Below are 25,922 nucleotides of genomic sequence, written 5' to 3'. Positions count from 1 at the left end.
AATCATAGATACCAGAAGTGGTCTAGGAAATGGTGGCCGGTGTTGGGGTCTCCATCCCTACCACTCATTGGCCTAGTTGACATCCATCACCAAGGTGACAACCTTAATATGACTGAGCTGGGTGGTGGTATGGGTTCCTGCTCCTAACATCAGTGAAGGAATTCTATTCCTAGGAAAGCCAGCAGATTTATCATACTTCATCCAGACACTTGCTATCAGAAACAGAAAATGTTTGTATTACATCTGTATAGGTTGTGTCTTGGTGTCTGCTGCAGTTATATATTTTTCTAAAGATCATGTTTGGCCAGTTGGGTGATATTGTGCCACTGCAGTTCATGCAGTATGTCAATTTGATTGTTGGAAGAGTTAGGCCTAATAAGCAAACTGGCTACCCTCTACAATAATAGCTTGACTCTGGAAGTGAAAAAGTTTGACCTCAGTCTCAAGCTGCTTCCGTACTTAATATAAGAAACAAAATGTTGTAGAGGTTCCACCAATAAATAGCTGTTGTAGACCGTTTAGCCAAGCTACAGTAATACAGTGCAAGGAGCACCAACCTTTTTTCTAAAGATAAGTGTGTTCGATATTTATAGGAAATCTAGAATTTTGAAACTAATACAGGCATTTGAGCGAAGACTTCATGCAAAGTAAGTTTTGCTAGCATGTCCAACCGAATTTACTGATGGGTGATAAACTACTTCAAGGTTACTTCTAGATTTGAATGTATGCCAAATGTTAAAATTATTCTGCAGTACAATGATGGTCTTTACTGTAGAGCACAGTTATGTCTAGAAGTGGGTGAACCATTGAATTATCAGACAGAGCTGAGCCAGAACCAAGCCAAGGGTCTGGCTCTTGTCTTAGAGCGCATGGACGAGCCGACCCCTGAAAATATTTGCTATGTAGATCATAAAACAAACATCACGTATAATATGGCAAAAGCACTGCACAGAGAAGTACTTAATAAAAGTGATAGCTTTATACAACTGGTAGTTTGAACTCACATATTTGAAAGTCCTTTCATACGTAATAATGAAGAAAAAAGAGTTTTGGTGAAATAAAGTATTATGATCACACATTTTATTGTGGATAAGCAGCGATTATCCCTGTTTTCTGGTTTCACTTTGAACAAATCAACCAAGAATTGGGTCTTTATTTGTACCTCCTTTAAGTAAGGCTTTGTTTTTACTGATTCATTCATTTTCTGCAGTTTTTCAATGCAGCGCAAAGTTGCCCTAAAGGATAAACGCTTTACATAAACACTAGTTATGTTACACAAGGACACATGCATTGTTTATAGGCATGTAGAAAGTAAGTGAAGTGCCCAAAATCACAGGATGTGACGTAAAGTCCCTAAGGTTAGTCTCCATTTTACCTAGGCCCGACTCCATCTTACTTGACGGACATCGCACTGTTCCCTGTTTTTGCAGACTCATTGTTGTGTCTGTATGATTGCACCATTGTCACAAGACCTTATCTTTCCTAAGAAACATGATATCATCCAGCTCTTTGATCAGTAACCGAAACAAACCCTAAGGCAACATTTGTCTGGGTCAAATGTTGATTCCTCTTTAAATTAAGGATACATAACAAACAATAAAGATATTTGATAAAAAAGGGTGTAGTCCGAATCAATATCTTTTTCCTCTATGTCCATCAAACCAACGTCATAAGCATATACTTTGATGTCCACAATCTAGCATGTACATTCCAATCTCTGATAAAGATTTAGGATATAATGACTATCATTTGCCCACTTGGTAGAGCGGTCCTTTGCCCAGATTATTACCCAAGATTCTAACAGAGACAGCCTCACCTACTGCACTTCACACTTCACAGATGACACATCTCGCTTAAAGCTCATAGACCCCAGTCCCAAAGGAAAGGAAGACTGATTAGCTTCTGCCACAGTGGGTGTTTGCCCTTTAAGGGTATCACTTTCTTCACACCTTTGCCAATAAAGGCAGCCTTTGGGGTCAATAAGGTATGCAGTACTTCCCTTCTCCCTAAGAAACTGTAGAATGCCTTTCATGCGCTCAGGGTATAGCTCCCAGAAATTGCCAACAGGCTGCATATAAACAGGCGAAAGGGTGATCAATTCTAAAAAGTATTTTAATTACTTTTTACAAATGATGAAAAAAATTAATTTTATTCTCGTTAGTTGTAATGTGTCTCCTGGCTGTTTTTATAATATTATGTGTGGTTGCTTGAGATGTGCTAAAAAATAGATTCTTTCTCTAGTAATAAATACTTTTAACATAAAAGCATTTAATTGTTTTCAGTATAGTGTGTGTGGTACTATGAAAAATGAAATGAGGTTGCTGCTGTTTCCACAGTGCCCCTGAACTGTTCATGGCATGGGATTGTTAGTAACCCAAAAGCAACATTTCTTTCTCAACTACACATTGAATAGAGTCTTGCAGTGTATTGAACTAAGCTGGCTAGTATCACCCGTGGGTGGGAGAGGACCCCTTGTGGAGTTATGCCAAAGTCGTAACCTATGCAGAAGATGTTGAGCCGATGCAGAGACTCCAACCTGGTTTCACAGTCAGCAGTTCTGACAGTAATGACACACCCTGGGTAAAGAGGCAGAATACGTTGTTTTTTACCAGCACTTTGGCCTTCCCTCTTCATCCCGATGAACACTGACTGTGATTAATCTAATTTGCTGTTCAATGAGACCAACACACCTCCTAACACAGGCTGCCTCATAATGCAAAAGGTTAGCAACATGTTTACTACTGTCATAGATGGGCAGGCAGAAACCATATTAAAGCTTGGCACGTCATGGGCTTGAGGTTCCAACAGGACCTGGAACTGAGCCAGAGCCAGGCTTCAGGCTTGAGCCTAGCTCAATCTTTCAGTAGCTTGCCCCCTTCTAGTTCTGTTTTTATAAAGTATGCTATGTGGGGCGTGACAAAGATGTCGATATGTGAGTCATGCCTTGCGCTCCTCCTCCTGCTTGCCAGTCATTATCAGACATAGTGGTCCTGGACTGCCTGTTCGGACCGCAGGTGATGAGGGAGACACCTGCGAAGCCCCCTGTTTGCTGGTGGCCAGGGACTGGGGCAGCTGAGCGAGTGGTGCAGTGGTGGAGTGAGACCCACGTAGCTAGCAAGATGGTGGCTGAGTTCATCGTGCAGCCCCGCTGAGCTGCCAGCTGTACAAGGTCATCACAGTGGTATGGTGAGTAGAGAATCCCTCTCTCCAGGGCTAATAAGAGGGGAGTGGACACACCAGCCTGTGAGAACTGAGTGCCAGCGGTGAGCAGCAGTGTGGGAGGATGCAATAGGTGGTTCGTGGGAGTGGCCCAGTGGGGTTTGGTGTGGACTGGCTAAGGCCACAGCGAGCACCTGGACCGGGTGTCTGGTGGGCAGGATTTGGACTGCTGCTCCCCTCTCTGGGGTACCGGGCCACTAAATAAGGCTTCATGTCCTCAGATTGAGCCATGGGAGACTTTAGCCATTGCTTCCAGATCAATTCACATCCTGTGGAGACAGAATGTGGAGAGACAGGCAGCCTCTGCTACTATAGTGGGGGTGGGGGTACCCAGGCCATCTTACATTGCCACCTCTTTAACTGCAATGGCCCAGGTCAGAACAGTTTTGGCAATAATAATAAATATCTCCCGACCCCCAACAGGGGATACAGTCTGGAATTGTTAAAGCACACATGTGGGCCTTGCAGAGCTCCCTATCTAGACTGTCTCGTTGCCTACAACGAAGGCCGTGGAGGGCAGAGAAGTGAAAGTTCCTCTCCTGGCAGAGGCCAGACTGAGCTCACCCACAACAGCAATGTGGGGCAGATCTCTGAGGCCTTGGGGATCCTTAGGACGGTCTTAGACATGCAGATGAGATCCATGAATGCTCTTGCGTTAGAGGGTCCTTTGTCACAAAAGAGCCTACTTTTTGAGAAGCAGAACCATGACCAGGCTTCACTAATGAGAGCATTTATGGAAGTTCTGTTTGACTTCTTGGGAATAGATTGCCAGACTGTGAAACATGACCTCACATCTGAACTGTGAGAGGTGCTACATGATCTGCTTATTTTGGGGGCCAGGGTATCCTTCCTGGAAGATGCTGAGATGGCAAGAGGTGAGGGGCTCTAACTTTTGCAACAAGAAGTGCTATGCCTCCGAGAGTGGCAAGTGGAACTCCAGGCAAACATTGAGGACCTGGAGAACTGCTCGGGCTGTAATATTATCGGAGTACGCGGGGTCCCGATGGGGGCAGAGGACACTTACATCATGGACTATGTGAGGGCCTTCTTCTAAAACATCCTCGGGTCAAACAATACCAAGATCATTCAACTCGACAGAGCTCACAGAATAGACTACCAAGACTCCAGGCATTTTGGTCTGCAGTCATGGTTTTCAAGTGAAAAAGGAGAATCTTAAAATGGCGAGGGATGCACACCTGCTCCAGTTCCCACACCACAAGATCACTTTGTTCCAGGATCTTTTCATGATCACTCTCCAGAGGTAATGGGACTTTTGTCCAACTACAGACTTTTTCCAGAGCAATGCTGTAGCCTACGGTTGAGCCAACTCATTTCACATAATCTTGTGTTGGGAGGGTTATCTACACCAGATTAAGAAACTTGATGAGGCATGCTGGATCTTGGGTATTATGGAAACTGAGGCACAGGTTTCTCCTCTGAGAGTTGGTAGAGCAACAGTGGGCCGTGACTACCAGTAGCAGAGTACAATGCTCCGCTAAGTGGCACAACCAGACCCAGGCACAATATCACAAGAAACAAAGGCGGCTTTGGACAAAGTATTAGAAGATACTGGTGGCTGAATGAGAGAGCCGTACAAAACCTGAGAGAAGCTACCGGTCAGGGTGATGCTGATCAAGTAAGATTGGTGGGGGCTGGGAGAGCAGATGATTAGTTTAGAACATTAGAAGGAGGAACTAAAAGGCATTTTCTATTACTTCTCTGCAGATGAAACTACCATCAGGTGGATTATATGCTAGATGAGCTGGGACAACCACCTCATGCTCCATAAAAGTGTAAGGAAGTAATAAAGAATAGACTGATTATATACTTCCCTGCATCCGGAGTACATTCACCGAATATGTGAAAGAGATGAATCTTATAATGTTGCTCATGTAAACAGCTGGAGAGTTCTCATTTTCAAAATATAGATACTGTTTTAATGTTTGATGGTTTTCTGGTCAGTGACCTGCATAAATGATTGTGTGTTGTTGGAATGAATACAGTAATGTAGACAGTGTGCAATACATCAAATTATCAGGATTTAATTTATACTCAGTGTTAATTGAAGGTTTCACTGAGCTTTGTGCTATCAAGTGTTGATTGTTTCCCCTCTGATATCCACTGGATAGTTATTTGTATGTGCAGCCCAGTAAATGAGGGGTTACGTGGGAAACTATTAACATTTTTGGGGTATTTGGAGCCCATGGCACAATGCAGTAGGTCCAACCCACAAATCACAGGATTGCGCATTCGTGGCGACAGCCATATCATCAACTTTAATGCAGAAGACGTGATAGTGGCCCTAGAGGACCCCATAATGTCCCTGCTGGTGCTAATCTGGGAACAAGAGCTTTTTGGGAAGGTCTCAGAATTCAAGGTGAACGTTTTTAAAACCCCAAATACTGAACGTCACGATAGTACCTGATTGCTTGGTCCACAGACCCTCTCCCCTGCCTTGGGACTCAGCTCACACCTAATGCAGCAAAAAGAGCTGAGGTTAACTACCACCGTCTATACAGACAAGTGAAACCAGACCTTTGGAGCTGGCAGAGTCTTTGGGGCTCATGTTTAGAGTGAATTGCTGCAGTTAAAATAACCATTCTACCTAGAATTTTATGCACAATCCAGCCCTTCACTTAACACCATGTAGAAACATGTCGCCTCTCCTGTATGAGGTGGGAAATGACCATGCATGGCACAGTACCTTACATAGCACTCTGCATCAAAAGGAGGATTCTGATGCCCAATGTCATGTGACACTAACAAGCTTTGCAGCTTCATGTCCTTGCACACTGGGGGCGGTCCCAATCTGAGAAACACTGCTGTTTTATGGACGAGGCTATCACAGGCTCTCATATATAGAAAATACATTGACTTCCTAGACAGGGCAGGTTTGTCGTGCTCCTTACTATTCCATGAGCCATACTTGCGGTGTAGGACAAGGTAGTGATCCAAAATAGACAAACATTTGCCTCACCAATTACCCCTCTCTTTGATAACCCGGACTTCCCGCTGGGTCTCAGAGGGGACTACTTGAAGTGCTGGCAATCAGTGAAGTGAAAGCTGATAGACAACCTTTTTGCCGAATCTGGGATTATCCCTTTGATACACTAAAGAACGATTTCATTCTAGCAGAGGTCAACTGCAGGCAATATCTGCAGGCTTGCTATTGAGAGATGTACTCCTCTATTAAGTCCCACGCACACCCCAAATTAAAGCCATTCAAGAAGTGGCTGTTATTTAAAGGTAAAGGTAAAGATAAAGATAACCACTTGAGCTCTGAGCTGTACTCGTTCCTAGGCTTCCTCCCTCCCCTGCCTAACAGTGCCAGTCAGGGAAACTGGTAGGCAAGTAGAGGGAGACCCTAATCACTCCAAGAACGAGAGGCTATATTCTGTAGAGCCCACCAAGCAGCACGTAATATAGCGACTACCAAGACAGCCATTAAGACTGTTTCATACTGGTTTTGGGCACCTGTTAGAATGCAGAAATTAGGGCCATATGTAGGAACACAGCAAAATGCGACTTGCAATTTGCGAGTCCGAGCGACTCGCAAATTGCAACTCGCAATTTGCAATGCAGAAAGGTGTCTCAGACACCTTCTGCAACTCGCAATGGGGTCGCAAAGACCCACCTCATTAATATTAATGAGGTGGGTCGCAGTTTGCGACCCCATTGCGAGTATGGGCACTCACGGGGATGGTGGCCTGCTGGAGACAGCAGACCTCCATGTCCGTGACTGCTTTTTAATAAAGCAGTTTTTTTTTCTATCTGCAGCCCGTTTTCCTTAAAGGAAAACGAGCTGCACTTAAAAAAAAAAAAAAAACCTTTAGTTTCAGAAAAATAGTTTTTGTGATCATTCAAAAGGGGAAGGGGTCCCATGAGGACCCCTTCCCGTTTGCGAATGCGTTACCATCCACTTCAAGTGGATGGTAACTGCGAGTTCATTCGCAACCGCTTTCATGGTCGCAAATGAACTTGCATAGCGTTGCGAGTCGCAAATAGGAAGGGAACACCCCTTCCTATTTGCGAGTCGGAAACGCATTTTGAGACTCGGATCCGACTCGCAAAAAGTATTTCTGCATTGCGGAGAGGCTTTTGCGCCTCTCAAACGGCGTTTTTCACCGTATGCGAGTCGCAAAACCCTTGCTACATCTGGCCCTTAGACCCAGAGCACAGTATGGAGTGCTGAATGGGGTGTGGAGGCACTGGTACTTTGGTACATTTGTTATGGGACAGCCCCAAACTAACTAGATTCTGGGGAAAGACTCTTGAGGATATAGACTCGGTCTTCAACAGGCAAATTCCCTACTTTCCAGCATATGTACTTCTTGGGCTGCCTAATCCCTTCACAAACCCTTTGAAGATCATAAGGGGTATCAAAAAAAGGGCCCTAGCACGAAAAATATCACATCCTCTCGCTCTTCGGTCAGATAGGATTCTGGACTATACGTCTTGGCATATTTGGGGTATGGAGTGACTGACACTAATGGTAGAGCATACATTGGAAGCCTATCATGATAATTGGGCCACCTTTATACAATTATTACCGCCGAAAGCGAGTAAATTGATCCGCCCTAAATACCTACAACTGTTGCATTTGATTCCCACACCTGAGAGGGCCACAGTAGCTGGCGCAGGAGCAGGCTGGGCCGCAATCGATAACACAGAGGGCAGGAGTAGCACTTGTTGGTAGTACGATGCAGTCAGCACACTGGACATATTATTGCTAGGGGCAGGGCGGAGAGTTGGGGGTCGGAGGGGAGAGAGTTTTTCTTGTTTTGTTGGGTTTGCTCTGTTTATGTTTGTGAGCAGCCTCCGGGTTGAAGGCGACATGGCTGTATGTTTTTCTCGTGCGATTAAACCAATAAAACAGACGGCTTTCATAAAGTACACTATGGCCCTCTTGCGAAGTTCGGCTATACCTTCAGCTCGGATGTCAAAGAAAGCCCTCCAGTTTATACACATATTGTACTCTTGTGAGGGACATGGTTTTCTTCTGAACTTATCTCAAAATGACATATTCAACACAAACACGAAGAACCATTGTTTGACAATGTTGAGTGTTCTACATTTTTAGCTTTTAGGCAAGGCTATTTAGTTCTGGTTGTTTGCTCCCATCAGCTTCCTGTAAAAGCAAGCTCCTCTGTGTCCTTCTAGTACCCTATAGGCATCATTTGAGATGACGAAATAGGCCCACATACCAGATAGTCTGCAAAATGTGTCTTCCTTTATCATCTGATTAAATTGAGGGTCTGTAAAGAGCAACAACAATCCAAATGAACATTATTCCTACCTTAAAGCGAATTAATCCGTTTTCTACATCACTGAACATCATGTAGCTCTTTCCATTACATTGGACGTTAAATGTCACGGCCACCCCTTTGTGAACTTCTGTGTTCTTATATGTACTGAAGTTGAAATAAAAAGTATCTGTAAAAAAAAATAAACAGTATGCATCATTCCATCTCTGTCTGCAAGAGATGTTGGAGATCATGAAAGCAATAACTTGTTCTGGTTCTGGTTCCCATGTATAAGCATTGTATATAACGCATTTTACAGTTAACTGATTTACTGGGACATTAATTGACACGAGAAGGATAATGGAGGGCGGTCTTTAAACTTATGACCCACAGGAGGGCTTGTTGATCAATCTTGGCATCTTGATTCAAAGGATGCGCTGCAAAATGGAGTTCTGCACTCTGCTTTCTGTTTGAAGTCTTTGCCGTTCGCTTTTTCCTTGCGTCACATTAGCAGGATTTGCAATATTTGAAACTAGGAATTCCCTTAGAGACTAATGTGCTTAATTATGATCGTAGGAGGGAACAAGACAGCTGAAGAAGAAACTACAAGGAAGGAATTCACTATGTATGATGTCTTAAACACTATGGTGGTCATTACGACCCTGGCGGTCAGAGACCGCCAGGGGTAATGTGGCGTCCGTACCGCCAACAGGCTGGCGGTACGGAGGCCCTTATTACGACCGTGGCGGTAGTGCCGCAGTCCCAGCCCCGGCAGCGCTGCCCTGGGGATTATGACACCCTTACCGCCAGCCTGTTTCTGGCAGTTTGCACCGCCAGGAAGAGGGTGGCGGTAAGGGGTGTCCTGGGGCCCCTGGGGGCCCCTGCACTGCCTATGCCACTGGCATGGGCAGTGCAGGGGCCCCCTAACAGGGCCCTGGCCAGCTTTTCACTGTCTGCATAGCAGACAGTGAAAAGCGCGACGGGTGCAACTGCATCCGTCGCACGGCCACAACACCGCCGGCTCCATTAGGAGCCGGCTCCTATGTTGCGGCCTCATTCCCGCTGGGCCGGCGGGCGCAAACCAAGTTTGCGCCCGCCGGCCCAGCGGGAATGTCACAATGCGGCCGCACGCCGGTTACCGCCTGGCGGGCGGCGGTAGCTGCCCGCCAAGTTCGTAATGACCCCCTATGTAACACCACCAAGTCCTGGACTGCATCTCTTCAATATTCTTTAAAATTATCTCACCTTTTCTCTTTCGCACTGTCCAGGATGAAGATGGACGTTCTTGCCCCATAATAAATTCCGAATAATAATAATACAGTTTTAGTAAGCACCGGCTACCATACAATGTAATGCTCAAGAGTGCTGCAGATGTAAAAACTTAACTACTAACACCGGAACAGTTCTCAAATAATCAGATTCAAAACGATAAATGGCTGAACATCTCCCTAATTGGATTCAGACTTTAACACAGTCCATTTGTAGCAAATTGTGATGACTGAGCACAGTACACGAAAGAGCTGTCACCGCCTCCTGACGACATGCAGGCAGAATCCTAGGACCCACAGTTTTTGCATTCCCCTGGGTCTAAAGCCCGACAGTAAGTACAAACAGACATTGAAACAGACTTTCATCGAATTATGAGCAAAGAATATAAACACGATAAAAATATTCATGTAATTGAGGTGGTTCCGGTTTATATTGCACATAGTTTTTGTACTCTTCCATTCGCTAGGATTGTTTTCTTTTTTTCAGAATGTTGGGTTTCAGTAGTTTTTTGTGTGTACATACTACTCTTGGATACTGTTTATAAAAGGACACGAATAAGAGCTCTGGGGTTGATGCTGAAGGAGGTGTAAGTCCCATTCAGTGTCTTTCAGTGGGTCAAAAATGTGTTCAGAATTCATGGACATTCAATACTTGGCCTCTCTGCAGAGAGGCACAGAGTGACGGTCATGTGTGCTCATTGCAAATCTTATTATATACAAATGTGTGAGAAGAGAAGGAGGACTACACAGTTGGCAAAATATGAACAGAGCGAAAGTAATAGAAAGTGCAGTGCTTACAAGAGAGTGGGTGTGGTTCTTGTGTGGGATTGTGAAGTGAAGAAGATGCGATAAAGAACATGCAGGAGAGATCTGAAGAGGAAAGGAGTGAGATATATAGATGTGGATTTCAGAAGGATATGTGAAGAAAGAGAGCTAAGGGCCATATGTACGAACACATTTTCCCATAGACACAGAATGGGCAAAACTGCTTGCTACATCTGGCCCTAAGTGTATAACACGGACTGCAGAAGAAAGTAGTGTGAAGGGAAGAACAGGCGTAATTGAGAAACTCGAAAGACCACTAAACTTTCCACAGACTTTAGAAATGATTAAGTCACACTATCATATTTTGACAATTGAAAACCTTTCAATAATAATTATTTGAAAAAATGTCTTTGTTGGTACCCATTTTTCTTAAACATCTAACAACTATTAGCAAATCAGATGGTCCTGGCTTGCTTTAGGTGGGTGTCAGTGGTGTATCTGGATGCAATAACTGAAACTCAGAGTAGAACCAAAATAACCGTCGGATGTCATGCCTTGAGAAGCACAACATTTTAGTTTATACACTACATTTAAGCCACACCCTTAAACACATAGGCCGCACTTCTTGGAAAGGATTCCTAGTTACAGATATTAGGCCATGCCCCTCTTAGGCCCCCCCACTATTTTCATCTTACTTAAATCCCTGCTTGGACCAAGTCAACATGGCAATTTCATGAACCTTATGCTTGCAAAAAGCTTGTGTATGATGAGGAGAGACAAACCTGTTGTTATGTTTCGAGGGCCATGCAGTGAATGTTGTTACAAAAAAAACAAATATCAAGCTGAAATCTTCAAACAAAGCAAGCTTCTAGAGTAAAGAAAACAATGTTTCCCCTCTTTACAATGGCATATCTAGGTGGCCATGGGACCTGGTGCAAGCAAAGTAACTAAGACCCATCCCCAGCAAGATACCTGTCTGTCAACTGCCCTCAACACTCCTTAACCTGTTTGACAGAGTCTGCATCTGCCATATCAAAACTTACTACTGCCCTTATACACACAATATTGTATTTCCACTCCCTGCACTGCATTTCTGCATGTCAAATCCATAACCCTTGAAATCATCACTAATATGTTTGGCTCTTGTAAAGTGCATGCAACCAAAGACTTAACATACAGAGAGCTTGAATTCACTTTGCTACCCCCACATAGGTAGATTCTTCATGCTGCACTCACAAAGGCATATACCTCACTCTGCACTCACACAGGCACAACTTCAACCTATATACAACTTACCTTGCACTCACAAAGGACGTTAATCCTGCATTCATACAGGCACATCCCTCACAAAAGACTTAGAAAACATGTTAGCTATCCTGCATTCGCACAAGCACATTGCTCACACACGGGTACATTGCTCACTAAGAAGGAGCAAAGATTGGGCAGATGGTGGCGTAGGAGGCACAGGTTGAGTATCTGGTGTATTGGTCCACTGGTGTAATTCAAAGATCTTGAGTTAAGCTACGCTGAAGCCTAAATTTCCACTTAAGTTTCCAATCTCCCATGAGCTGCATTTGGGCCTGCACTGCAGTCTACGTGAGTCTGATCTTTGTGGAATTTTGCAGGAAAAGGTCTTGGCATTAAAAAAATCCACTTGCCATCTTAAAAACAAGGTGGTGATTTTCTTTGTAGTGAATGCATAAGCTAAAATAAATAAAGAAAAGTAAAGAAAAAATATGCCACCTAAACGTGGAGGGCATAAAAATGTTAAAAACTGAAGCTTTGCACCAGTCTGCGATCTTGAAAAAGTATTAAATCATAGAGGCTGCAGAATAGTTTTCAAGATGGAGGCATAGGTTTGAAGCTAGCAGCAGTGATGCCTGGCACTCTGGGCATAATAGTTGTGCTTAATTGTAATGGCAGAGGAGCTGCTGGTACTCTCATTAATCAGTTAGCACTAGTCTGCATTTGCAGGTGAGCTGCTGGGGGATGAACTAAAGTAAATAGCTGCTGAGGTTGGTCATTTCCTAATGCAAAGTAACACAGCATTTCAGAATAGGTATAAGCAGAAGGAACAGCACAGGCTGAGTGCTATCTTGACTCACACGCATAGCACGATTTCCAAATACAAGGCAGGTGTTAACGCTTCCCTCACAACCATAGAACTCACATGTTAGTAACTGGGTTGTTAGTTGACAGGGGTGTAAACCTTAGTCAAACAGCAACAACAATTCTAGCCAGGGTAAGTGTCAGGCAAACCCTAAATTAACCTGTGCTCATCCTTTGGTAACTTGGCACAGAGCAGTCAGGCTTAACTTAGAGGCAGTGTATACATTATTTGTAAACACCACACAAAAAGATTCCACACCAGATTAGAAAACTTTGATTTTAATAAATAGAACAAGACCCGAATGACACAAATCCAATAGGTAGAACATGAGTTATACATTTTAAAAGACAAAACTGTTAAATAATGCTTAGAAGCAAGAAGTGCCAATTGGGGATATCTGGTTGCAGTGGACTGGGGCAAAGTCAAACGTTCATGCTGACCAGGATGGTGTGCAGGATGTCAGCGGGGACACATTTAGGCTGACTAAACCAAAGTATCTTAAATCCTGGTTGTAGGGCATTGCATATATTCCGATCCACACAGTGAAGGTAATGCATCGTTTTTCTCCATGCAACCGGTACAATGCATCGGTTCTGAAATGCAGAGGGTTCAGGGTGTGAGTTCCTACTGTGTCAACATTGAGGATCCAGGTACCGGGGAGTTGCGACGTGAAGACCGGTGTTCAGGATGCATTGTGTAGTCGAGGTGATCCATTGGTTTCAGTGAGCACAGAAGCTGCTTCGTGCAGATTCACCATTGTTATCAAGGCTGCCATCCATGGAGATTCAAGGACCTTGCATTGGGAATACAATCGCAGTTGCAGTTCCAAAGGCGATGTGCTGGTTCTGTTCCACACAACAGCTGCAATGCATTGATTATGCTCCTGCAGCAGAGGATGAGTTTGTTCCGCTGAAGCAAACACCTTAGGCCCACTTCCAACGGTCCAGGTCTGGGGTGGCACCATTTGGCAGGGCACACTCACATATGGCAGAGTCCAGGTGTAGGAGCAGGATGGTTGGAAGTCTTTTATGTCCTTGAGTCTTCAGATAAGGAGGCCGGCCAGCTAGCCCGATGCAGGTCGGTCCGTCTCACCTAGGCAGGGGAACAGCGCAGCAGGAGTCCAGAAAAGCAGCAGTCCAACAGAGTGGCAGTCCTTCAGAAGCACAGCAGTCCTTCTTCTTGGCAGAGTAGTCAGAGTTCCAGAAGTGTACTGAGTTGGTAATGCCAAAGGTTCAGTACTTGTACCCAGTTAGGCCTTTGAAGTAAGGGGAAAGACAGGCCTTTAAAGTGCACAGAGGTTCTTTCCTTCCTGCCCGGACTTTAGACTCACTACAGGGGGGTATGCAGACCTTTGTGTGGGGGCATGACACAGCCTGTTCAGGTGTGAGGCTTGGTCTAGCTCCTCCCTTCCATCCTTCAAAGATGGTCTATCAAGTCACACCAACGCTCCCAATGTGTGTGGCTGTCTAGGGGTAATACACAAAGCCCAGCTGTCACCCACCACAGACAAGCGATCAGAAACTGTCAATAGGCCCCAAATGCCTAAAGTAAGAAAACACCAACTTTCTAAAAGTGGAATTTTCAGAATTACAGTTTAACATCCTACTTCATCATAAGCTGTGATTTTAAATTGCGATTCCAGAGACACCAAACTTGAAGTGTTCATCTATTCCAGATTGTGAACTACACTGAAGAGGTGCAGTAAGGTAATCCCTATGCTATCCAATATGTGAGATAGGGATGCTGTAGTAAAAAACAACTTTGAAATGTTTTTTACTATCAGGACATTTAAAACTTAAAAGTACATAGCCTGCCTTTTAAATACATTGCACCATTTCCTCTGGCTGATTCTGGGATTATTTCAGGAGTGACTTATATGTACAAAAAGGCCAGGTCTAGGCCTAGCAAAAGGGTTATTTTGCCAAGGTGACATGGCATTGTAAAACTGCACAACAGTAAATTAAATATGCAATTTTGGCATAAGCCTATGTTAAGATGTTTAGGGGAGAGAGCACAAGCACCTTAGCACTAGGTGGCAGTAGTAAACTGTACAGAATCCTAAAGCCAACAAAAATGAGGCCAGAAACATGTAGGAATTAGGCAAAATGTTGGGGGGAAGACCACCATAAGGCTGTCCGGTCTAACAAGATACCCATCTGGGAAGCAAGTATGCAAGCGTCTTTCACATGAACAGCATCTGCAGCAGCAGCACAAGCCTCTGTGTAAACACACACACACACACACACAATGTGCATTATTTTGCAGCCGTGTAAGTTACCCGCACAGTCAGCACAGATACAAGATGGTCAGCAGCAGTGCAAGCTAAGGCATCCTCACATACAAAACAGTATCATGCTCGCAACAGCATCTAAGCTTTTTTCAGGCACAGAATTCACAGAGGTGGGTGAGCCAATGAAGGCGCAAGTGAGATGCTAGGCTCTGGTTCAGCTTCAGGTCCTCTTGAGCCCTTTGGCCTAAAATGAGATGAGCTTTCTTGTGGCTTCTGCCTGTTACACATGCTCTAACCTCATGCACCAAGAATGAAAGACAAAGCATTAAACTTTGATGTCAAACAGAAACGAGAATGGTGACAGAAACGACTTTAGTGACTGAATTACATGATGTGAGACCCAAAAACCTGGGGTCAATCCTGACTTGGCCACTTGACCAAACTGTGCGATCTTTGGCAAATATTTTATTTGATTGTGCCTCATATTTATTCTTTATTGCATATGAGAAAACGTTAAAATAGGTGAGGATGTGTGCTGCGCAAACATCTCTTGTATTTGACTTAATAGACTATAATGTTGCAAAGTGTAAAATAAGAATGTAGCCCACATATAGGGTGCATATGACAACTTACTTGCCTCTTAGTTCACTAATGGTATTGTCATCAGATTGAGGGGTAGAGACATGAATGTTTCTAAGTTCATGTTTAAATGATTGTGCTCAATGCAGGGATATCATCTGATGTACTAAGGTGAAATGTGTATCAAAGAAACATCTTTTTTTTTTACATTTAGAGACAATTTATCACATTTTTACATAATATTTGTTGCACAATTTCCATGCCAAATGTTCCTATGGCTCAGCTCATGCCTGGATTTTTAGAGTCAAGATAGACCCTTAACTCAGCTCCCTGTTAATTTATTGGTACACCCCCTCTAACAGAGTACTGTGTAAAGCAGTTACTCGAGCGCCCCCTCTTTTACCATATCACTCTGGGGAGCTAAATCCTCTTTTCTGAGATTCTGTCCAGTTTCCACAGGTCTCAGATGGATAACTGGAAGAACAGTGAATTAGCAACCCCAATAAGTTTTTTATTGTTAAGTTACCTGTGCATTGTTTCTATTATAAAATTAAACAAACAGCTCTCATATCATTAATTTCCCAGTCCCAACACTCTTTCCTAAGAAAGTCTATGTTCTTTTACTAACTGCCATCTTCTGCCCTCCACTCCACGTTGAACACAGTGATTACTGTGCCATGTCTTCAGAAGTCACCCAGCAGCAAGGGCATAACTGCTAGCATTAGACTCTATATTTACAAAATTGAGCATGCCCACTGCTTGGCCATTCAGAGCATGAACAATGAGCCTTTGTAGTGCCCCTGCAGATGCTTCAGTAGATTCAGTAAGTTCTGTCACTTGGAGCCTGACTCCTGCAACCGAGTGAATCAGAAAAGCCAACATCTAGCTCCGAGGGCCGTAAGAGCTCCTGAAGCCCTGGTAGGCAATGCTACTAAAATAATTTTCAGACTGAGGGTGCTGCCATCACTAAACTCAAAGGAATTCTAAACAACTGATGCATCTAACCAAGACTAAGGCCCTCATTAGGACCTTGGCAGCAAATGCCGCCTACTGCCACGGCGACGGCCGCCAACATACCGTCGTCGTAACTACCAGCCATCCATGCCATTATGACCGTAGCCGGAATTCCATTAGAAGTCTGGCGGAATTCTGGCTACGGTCATGGCGGCGGACGGTGGTAAAGTGGCGCTACTGCCAGCAGCAGCACATGTCAGCAAAACACTGTGTTTTGCTGGTGGATGCTGCTGCTGGCAGCAGCGCCGAGTCCCGTCTCCTGCCGGAGGACCCCCTGCATGCAGGTAAGTTGGGTTCTCTGACTGGAGAGGGGGGTGGGGAGTGTTGTGTGGGTGTGTGTGTGACTGTGTGTGAATGTGTGCATGCGTGTGTAATGCATGTGTGCATGACTGGGTGTGTGTGTACATGCATGTTGTGTCGGGTGCTTGCATGTGTGCCTGGATGTATGTTCTGTGGGTGTGTATGAATGTATGCATGCGTGGGTGAATGTGTGAATGCATGTGTGTATGGGTGTGTATGTATGTGCGTTTATCTGTGTATATGTGGGGGGGTCGGGAGTGGGAGCGGGAGGGTGGAGAGAGCTCTATGGAGACCCCTATCAGTGCCAGGGAAGGAATTCCCTGGCACTGATTGTGCCTACCGCCATGGCTTCCGTGGCGGTACAGAAACCACGGAAACCATGGCAGTGGGTGGAGTCAAAATTCCATGGGTGGCCTAGTGACCGCCGCCGGGCTGGAGACTGTAGTCTGCAGCCCGGTGCTCGTTACCGCAGTGGCGGTCGGTGTGTTGACTTGGCGGTTTGGCTTTGGCCAAACCGCCAATGTCATAATAGTGGAGGTAGGTACAGCTAGCCTGTTGGCGGTAATACCTCCACTATAGCACCGACTGCCGGGGTCATAATGATCCCCTAAGTGTGGTAAATAAACCATACCCATTCAGCAGGAGAGTGGTAAGGATGTAGTATGCAGCTAGTGGTGCATTTAGGAGCACACTTCACAAATATACCACAAAAATATTGCTAAATCAAGGTGTGCTAGGCATTTTCTTTGGAGTAGCACAATTTATACTCCATCCTTTACACGTCAATCATTGTGCAAAATACGCATTTACATTTGCTATTATATTTATTGTGTGCCTCAATAGAATTAAAATATGCGTTTACTAAGACACATGCATTAATGCAATGTAATCACTGAAAAGCTGAAACTTTATAAACATACACATTAATGCTACAATGTGCATGCATAACCTTGTATTCGAAATGCACATTAAGGTGGTCATTACAACCCTGGTGGTCGGTGTTAAAGTGGCGGTAAGACCGCCAACAGGCCGGCAGTAAAACAATTGCAATTACGACTGTGGCGGAAACCGCCAACAAAGACAGTCACTTTAACACTCCGACCGCCACGGCGGTACAAACAAACAGCGCGGCGGTCACCGCTAACAGACAGGCGGGAGACAATGTACCGCCCACACGATTATGACAGGCCAATCCGCCACCTTTTCCGGGGCGGATTCACCCCGGATAAAAACACGGCGGAAACAGGAATCCCGAAGGAAAAACTCACCTCTACATACCCCACGAGGAATGAGGACGCCATGGATCCGGAACTCCAAATTCTACCTGCAATAGTCTTCCTGCTCCTCTACCAGGAGCACGAACGCCAGCGGCGAAGACCAAGGTGAGTACTGCACCTACGACACAGGGGAGGGGGGAGGGAAAAAACAGGGACATACACACGCAACACCCCCCACTCTCACCCACTACAATACACACACTAATGCATATCAATACATCACAGTTACACCCCCCACACCCCCTAGAAGAATGGAAAGACAATAGAAAATGAATGCAACCATTGTAATATATTAAAAGCAAGTAGGCAGAAATATATATATATACCATGTACAAAATATATACCAAGCATAGTAGTCCAGGTAGTGCTCTGAGAAAGTCCGTGGAACACTGAGACCACACGGTATGGGCGAGGCCCACACAAGATCCCCGACCATGATGGAGAGAACACTGCAGGGGCATCAGAGAGCAACTAAACAAGCACCACAGGGGGAGGGAAAGGGGTGGCACCTCAGCCGGTTGAGTGCACGACTCCAAATCCACGAGGGGGCCACATGCCCACTGTTCCATCTTGGGGAGTGCAAAGCCACAGCCTCTCAAGTCTCTACAGTGGGTGGTTTGCCCACTGTTCAATCCTGGGGAGTGCAAAGCCACAGTCTCACAAGTCTCTACAGTGGGTAGGTTGCCCACTGTTCAATCCTGGGGAGTGCAAAGCCACAGTCTCTCAAGTCTCTACAGCTGTTGGTTTGCCCACTGTTCAATCCTGGGGAGTGCAAAGCCACAGTCTCACAAGTCTCTACAGTGGGTGGTTTGCCCACTGTTCAATCCTGGGGAGTGCAAAGCCACAGTCTCTCAAGTCTCTACAGTGGGTGGTTTGCCGACTGTTCAATCCTGGGGAGTGCAAAGCCACAGTCTCTCAAGTCTCTACAGTGGGTGGTTTGCCCACTGCCATATCCTGGGGAGTGGAAAGCCACATTCTCTCAAGTGGATAACAGTCTCCACTGGTTCTGGAGGGGGCATGATGCCCAGAGTGCCTCATCCTGCTAAGGACAGAGGTAGTGGATGACAGTCTCCACTGGTTCTGGAGGGGGCATGGTGCCCAGAGTGCTTCATCCTGCTTAGGACAGAGGTAGTGGATGGATCTCTCCACTGGTTCTGGAGGGGGCATGGTGCCCAGAGTGCTTCATCCTGCTAAGGGCAGAGGTAGTGGATGTCAGTCTCCACTGGTTCTGGAGGGGGCATGGTGCTCAGAGTGCTTCATCCTGCTAAGGACAGAGGTAGTGGATGACAGTCTCCACTGGTTCTGGAGGGGGCTTTGTGCCCAGAGTGCATCATTCAACCCGTAACAGACTCAGTTGCGTCAGTGCCGTTGCCGCTCATGGGCCAGCGGTGCTTGAGACAGCGGTGCCCTGTTCGCTTGAGATGGCGGTGCCCTGTTCAGCGGTGCTTGAGATGGAGTGCCCTGTGTAGCGGTGCTTGAGACGGCGGTGCCCTGTTCAGCGGTGCTTGAGGCAGCGGTCTCCATTGCAGGAACTCAGCTTCATGGCCCAGCCGGGCTTGTGCTGGCGGTGGCCTCCTGGACAGGTGGGCTGGTGCTGGCGGGCCCCTCCTCTGCAGCTGGGCTGGTGCTGGCGGGCCTGTCCTGGGCAGCTGGGCTTGTGCTGGCGGTCCTGTCCTGGGCAGCTGGGCTTGTGCTCGTGGTCCTGTCCTCGGCAGCTGGGCTTGTGCTGGCAGTCCTGTCATGGGCAGCTAGGCTTGTGCTGGCGGTCCTGTCCTGGGCAGCTGGGCTTGTGCTGGCGGTCCTGTCCTGGGCAGCTGGGCTTGTGCTGGTGGGCCTGTCCTGGGCAGCTGGGCTTGTGCTGGTGGTCCTGTCCTGGGCAGCTGGGCTTGTGCTGGAGGTGGCCTCCTGGGCAGCGGGGATGATGGCAGTCTTCTTCGCCGTGCTGTTCTTCCCAGACTTGTCGGGTTTCTTGTGGCCCTTCCCCACCTTGGAAGGTGTCACAGCTGACTCAACACTCCCACCGGGACCCCAGGGAGTGGCTTTGGTGGCTGGAGTCTTCCCCCTCTCCTGCCGGGCACTGGGCAACTTCTGATGCTTCACAGGTGGGGGACTGTCTGTGCTGTGGCTCCGTGCCCCACTAGCTGCCCTGGTGGCCGGTGCACTCCAGATTCCGGTGACTACAGGCACCACTGGTCCCGGAGATGTTTTGGCTGCAGTGCTAGTTCGGGACCTAGGAGATGGACGGGTTGGGGGAGGTGTGGGAAAGAGGTTAAGGTTGGACATGAAAGGTTTTTTGGACACACTGGGACGGGAAGCTAGAGGGGGTTTGGGAGTGGAGGAAGAGGTAGTGGTTGTAGGAGGTGTACGTTTGCTGACTTTGGATGAAAGTGCATGCGCTGGAGGCTGTCGTGAGGTGGATGGCTGTTGGGTGGGTGTGTGCCTGCGTTTGTGTATCTTGGGAGGGGGCATCACAGACACACTGGGAGAGGACACAGGGGACGTGTGAATGGTAGTGGGGGTGGTGACTGCACGTGAGTGGGCTGTGGTGGTGGGTGTGCTGGAGAGGGACGTAGTGGCTGTAGAGGTAGTGCATGCAGGTGTGAGTGTAGACGAGACTGGGAGGGAGGAGGGAGATGAGGAGGAGGGGGACACAGTGGAGGCAGTGGATGTTGATGTGTCTGCATGTGTGTGATGCTTATGTTTGCCTGAGCTTCCCTTGTGTGTTGACGTGTGTGCATGCTGGTCTGTAGGTGTGCTTGGGATAGGCTGAGGTACAGGGGATTGGGTCTGGGTGGAGGAAGTTGGAGGGGGGAGGCTAGAGACAGGGACAATGGCTGCCATCAGTGCTGAGGCCAGAGTCTGAAAAGCTCGCTGAAGGGCCGTCTGACCAGAATGAATGCCCTCCAGGAATGCATTTGTTTGTTGCAACTGTCTTTCTACACCCTGGATGGCATTCAAAATGGTAGACCGCCCAACAGTGAGGGACCTAAGGAGGTCAATGGCCTCCTCAATGAGGGCAGCAGGGGTGCCTGGGGCAGGGCCTGAGGTGCCTGAGGCAAAGGTGATGCCCACCCTCCTGGGTGAGCGGGCACGGGGGAAGGCTGAGGGGCTGCTGGGAGGGCGGTGCTGGAAGGGGGGTTGCGGCTGTACCTGTAGATGGGGGTGGCACAGATGTTGCCACCACCACAAGGGAGCTCCCATCAGAGGATGAGTCCGTGTCACTGGTCTCAGCTCCTGTCCCCGCCGTGGAGCTCCCCTCGCCCTCTGTCCCACTGGTGAAGTCCGAGTCCGTAGTGTGGCCCTCCATGGCCATGTGGGATGCAGCCCCCTGGTGCTCCGGTGCCACTGCTCCTCCGCCTGATGATGCTAATGCACACAAGAATAGAGAGACCACAAAAAGGGGGGGGAACGACAGAAGAAAGACATGTTGAGTGCACGCATTACCACTACCGTTGGCGGACACGACAGACACAGTAGCCCCCTGCACTACGCCGCACTCTTGGACTCCACTGTTCAATTCCTGGGAAACGGCCTACAAGGCTATGGACAACATCTGCACACACAGATGACACAGGGGCATGACTAGGTGTACTTGGCACTCTACAGAGGTGGGGTGGGGTGCCACATGGCCTGCCTTATGGAGGGTCCTTGCCTACGGAACTTGCCCTGGCCTAGGGAAACCCACAGCCCACCTCCCCCACCCAGACACCTCCACTGCGCGCAATGTCAGCAGAATGAGAGTGTACTCACCCCCTTGTGGCTGCTGTGATGCCCTCAAGCGCCCATCAAACTCCGGGTAGGCCACCTCCAGGATCCTGAACATCAAGGGGGTCATGGTGCGACGGGCACCCCTCCCACGTTGGGAGGCCATCCCCAGCTGAGCCTCCGCCGTCTTCTTGCTCTAGCGGCGAATGTCCTCCCATCTTTTCCGGCAGTGGGTGCTCCGTCTGTGGTAGACCCCCAGGGTCCGAACGTCCTTGGCGATGGCATGCCAAATATGTTTTTTTCTGGTGGGTGCTGACCTACATGAAATGTACAGGGGAAAACGCAAAGTTATTACCAACTGCACCGTCAAACTGATTGGCCCCCATCCCTACCCTTGCCATGTGGCACATGCATTCACCATCTTTCATGCATGGAGCACTCTCCCCCCTTCCTTCTTACATCCAGCCCTCTCCACACAGGCATAGCCCATACAACATGCTCCCTGTGTACTTACCTGTTTGACTGGAGGACCGTAGAGTAGCGTGTACTGGGGGAGGACCCCATCCACGAGTTTCTCCAACTCCTCCGATGTGAAGGCAGCGGCCCTTTCCCCAGACACTCGAGCCATTGTCTCTTCCAGACCGAGGTCACAGCAGCACTTGCAGTGTAGGTCCTCTCCTGTCGAAGATCAGGTAGCGAGTGATTGAACAGATAAAAAATGGCGGTCACCGCCGGCGTACATCGTCATTGGCTCCTGGGACCCATAGGGTCCAATGTTAACCAATGCAGGAGTGCGCCGTGGTCTTCGACCGCCTACCGCAATGGTGTACAACGCCAATGCAGTTACCTCACATCCCATTGTCTCACTTTACAGGTCAGGCAGCCGCCATTTCAGGGGCCCACATGGCTTAATTTTTAACTGCGTCACACATCCCTAGGCCTTGTCTCAACACTCATACAGGCCAAATATTGGATTATGATTCATGTTCTGTGTAAGCTGTGGGTACGTACTCTGAGTTGGTTGACTCTGTGCTCGCTGTTGTCCTTCATAGACACCGTGCGCTGGGACATGTGAGGAGATGGTGGCATCCTCCGGTGTACAGACCGCTAGTGGACCTGTCGACAATGGAGGAAAGACATGTGATCATCACCTACAGGCTTGACCGTGCCACAATCCTGGAACTGTGTGCCCAGCTGGAGCTAGACCTGATGTCAGCTATCCGCCATCCCACAGGAATTCCCCTTCAAGTAGAAATGCTGCCAGTACTCCATTTCCTTGCAAGTGGTAATTTCAAACAACAGTGGCCATAGCATCAGGGATGTCCCAGCCTATGTTTTCGAACGTGTTGTCCAGAGTGTTGTCTTCCCTGCTGAAACACATGCAGAGCTACATCGTTTTCCCTCAGGTGGAGGATTTGCCTACAGTGAAAGGAGACTTCTATGCCCTGGGACATATCCCCAACATCATAGGTGCCATTGATGGGACCCATGTGGCTTTGGTACCCCCCCGCAGGAGTGAACAGGTGTACAGAAACCGGAAGAGTTATCATTCCATGAATGTGCAGATGGTGTGTTTGGCAGACCAGTACATCTCCCATGTTAATGCCAAGTTCCCTGGCTCAGTGCATGACGCTTACATTCTGAGGAATAGCAGCATCCCTTATGTGATGGGTCAACTCCAGAGGCACCGTGTGTGGCTATTAGGTGAGTGTAGGAAAGTACCATCTTGCCTGGCATGTTACCCCCATTTTTCACTGTATATATGTTGTTTTAGTTGTATGTGTCACTGGGACCCTGGTAACCCAGGGCCCCAGTGCTCATAAGTGTGCCTGAATGTGTTACCTGTGTAGTGACTAACTGTCTCACTGAGGCTCTGCTAATCAGAACCTCAGTGGTTATGCTCTCTCATTTCTTTCCAAATTGTCACTAACATGCTAGTGACCATTTTTACCAATTTACATTGGCTTACTGGAACACACTTATAATTCCCTAGTATATGGTACTGAGGTACCCAGGGTATTGGGGTTCCAGGAGATCCCTATGGGCTGCAGCATTCCTTTTGCCACCCATAGGGAGCTCTGACAATTCTTACACAGGCCTGCCACTGCAGCCTGAGTGAAATAACGTCCACGTTATTTCACAGCCATTTTACACTGCACTTAAGTAACTTATAAGTCACCTATATGTCTAACCTTTACCTGGTAAAGGTTAGGTGCAAAGTTACTTAGGGGGTCATTCTGACCTCGGCGGTAAAATGCCCTTACCGCAGGTCATAAGACCGCCATAACACCGCCGCGGTCAACCGCCACGGTCATTCTGACCCACAACGGCCAAACCTCCAAAAATCCGTCCTCCACTGCAGCCCGCCACATCGGCGGGCAGCGATAAACTGGAGATGACCAAACCTCCACCGTCACGCCAACAGAAATACGCCCATGCCATTACGACCCACGAATCCACACGGCGGTCATTCAAACGCGGTATTCCATTGGCGGTACACACCGCCGCGGTCAGAATACACACACATCACTAAAACACAGCCACATTGGACAATTTGAAATACACACACCTGATACACATACACACACCACTCCCACACAATCAACCAACTATAAAACACACACCCACATCACCCACAAACCCCTGCGACCCTAATTACTGAGAGAAGGAGAGAGAGACACAGCAGACAATCCATAGCAAGACACACTGAGGCACACTACACCATCACACACACCACATAGTAGCACAAAGCACCACTCACCAACACACTCCTCATCACATACACCACCCCACACCTCACCCACACCACCCCATGGCACCCCAAAGGCACCCACGCTTTTCGGACCAAGAACTCCGGGTCATGGTGGAGGAAATCCTAAGAGTGGAACCCCAGCTCTTCGGCTCGCAGGTGCAGCACACCAGTATAGCCAGGAAGGTGGAGCTATGGCAGCGGATCGTGGACAGGGTCAACGCGGTGGGACAGCATCCCAGGAATAGGGAGGACATCCGCAAAAGATGGAACGACCTACGGGGGAAGGTCCGATCGATGGTCTCCAGGCACAACATCGCGGTCCAGAAGACTGGCGGCGGACCCCCACCCACCCCTCCCGAATTTACATCGTGGGAGCAAGAGGTCTTGACCATCCTGCATCCTCAGGGCCTCGCTGGAGTAGCCGGAGGAATGGACTCTGGTAAGTCCCATCTCAACTACTATATCCCCCCCACCCCACCAGCATGCCAACCCACACCCCCACCCTCACCCCCAACCCCCCAGCACACATCCTCCCTGACAATGTCTCACCAGCACAACCCACCCATCCCAACACCAACTCCTGCATGCCAACACAAATCATGGGCACCCATCACCTAAGCATGACCACTGCACTAACCCCTTCCCCCCACTAAATACCCTCACAACACCTCCCTCCAGGGAATGCCTGCACTGGGGGACAAGGGCACCCACAACACGCATGCTATTGCACACACAGAAATAATAACCAAACTCTCTTACCCCATGCAGGACCCGAACGACAACACACCAGCCAGGAGGGTCCAGAAGTGTCCATCCCACCACCGGAACAGGCCCACACTGAGGATAGCAGCTCTGTCGACAGTGAACCTGATGACCAGCCCGGACCATCGGGGACCTCTGGGCAGTCGGTTCCCCTCACCCAGACACAGGCCACACCAGACCCGACCCCCTCTGCCGACACCAGCACAGCTCCCACCCAGCGGGCCCATGCCTCTATCTCTAGGACAGCTCAATCAGCGGTGTGTCTGCCACTACAGGGCACCCAGGCTAACCCAACACCCCAACAACAACAGGGACCTGGGGGCAGTGGTAGCGGGCACACCGTCCAGGGGACAGAGGCCGGGGGAAACCGGGCAGCTCGGAGGGCTGCTGTGCGACAGGGGGGGGAGGAGAGGCCCAGGGAACCCACTCTCCAAGAGGCCCTCACCACCATCATGGGGGCATACCACCACTCCCAAGAAACGATGGCGACGGTACTGGCCAGGTTCACTGAGATCCAGGCACAGCAGGAGGAACGCTACATGGGGTTCAGGGAGGAGCTGAGAATCATCGGGACCGCAATGGGGACCATCGTCCTGGCCCTCCACAGGATAGAGGACGCGTTGCGGGACCATGGTGCACCACACAGGGCCCCTGTCACTAGCCCGGACCAGGAACAGCCTACCACCTCCGCCGGTGCT

The 25,922-nt window shown here is 48.1% G+C and overlaps 1 protein-coding gene across 5 annotated transcripts in view; it reads right to left on the bottom strand.

The window, feature by feature from the left end:
* Positions 1–25,922, bottom strand: part of LOC138283366 (interleukin-18-like) — a 233,394-nt gene that overhangs the window by 65,563 nt on the left and 141,909 nt on the right. For all 5 annotated transcript variants that reach the window (XM_069221346.1, XM_069221349.1, XM_069221344.1 and 2 more), the window contains one exon: positions 8,516–8,652. In XM_069221346.1, coding sequence (XP_069077447.1) covers positions 8,516–8,652 — 137 coding nt within the window. The remainder of the gene's footprint in view (positions 1–8,515; positions 8,653–25,922) is intronic.

This window comes from Pleurodeles waltl, chromosome 3_1 (genome assembly GCF_031143425.1).
Source record: "Pleurodeles waltl isolate 20211129_DDA chromosome 3_1, aPleWal1.hap1.20221129, whole genome shotgun sequence".
NCBI classification, from domain to species: domain Eukaryota; kingdom Metazoa; phylum Chordata; class Amphibia; order Caudata; family Salamandridae; genus Pleurodeles; species Pleurodeles waltl.
The sequence above is the reverse complement of the archived record's forward strand: the minus strand, read 5'-3'. Positions and strand labels throughout refer to the sequence as shown.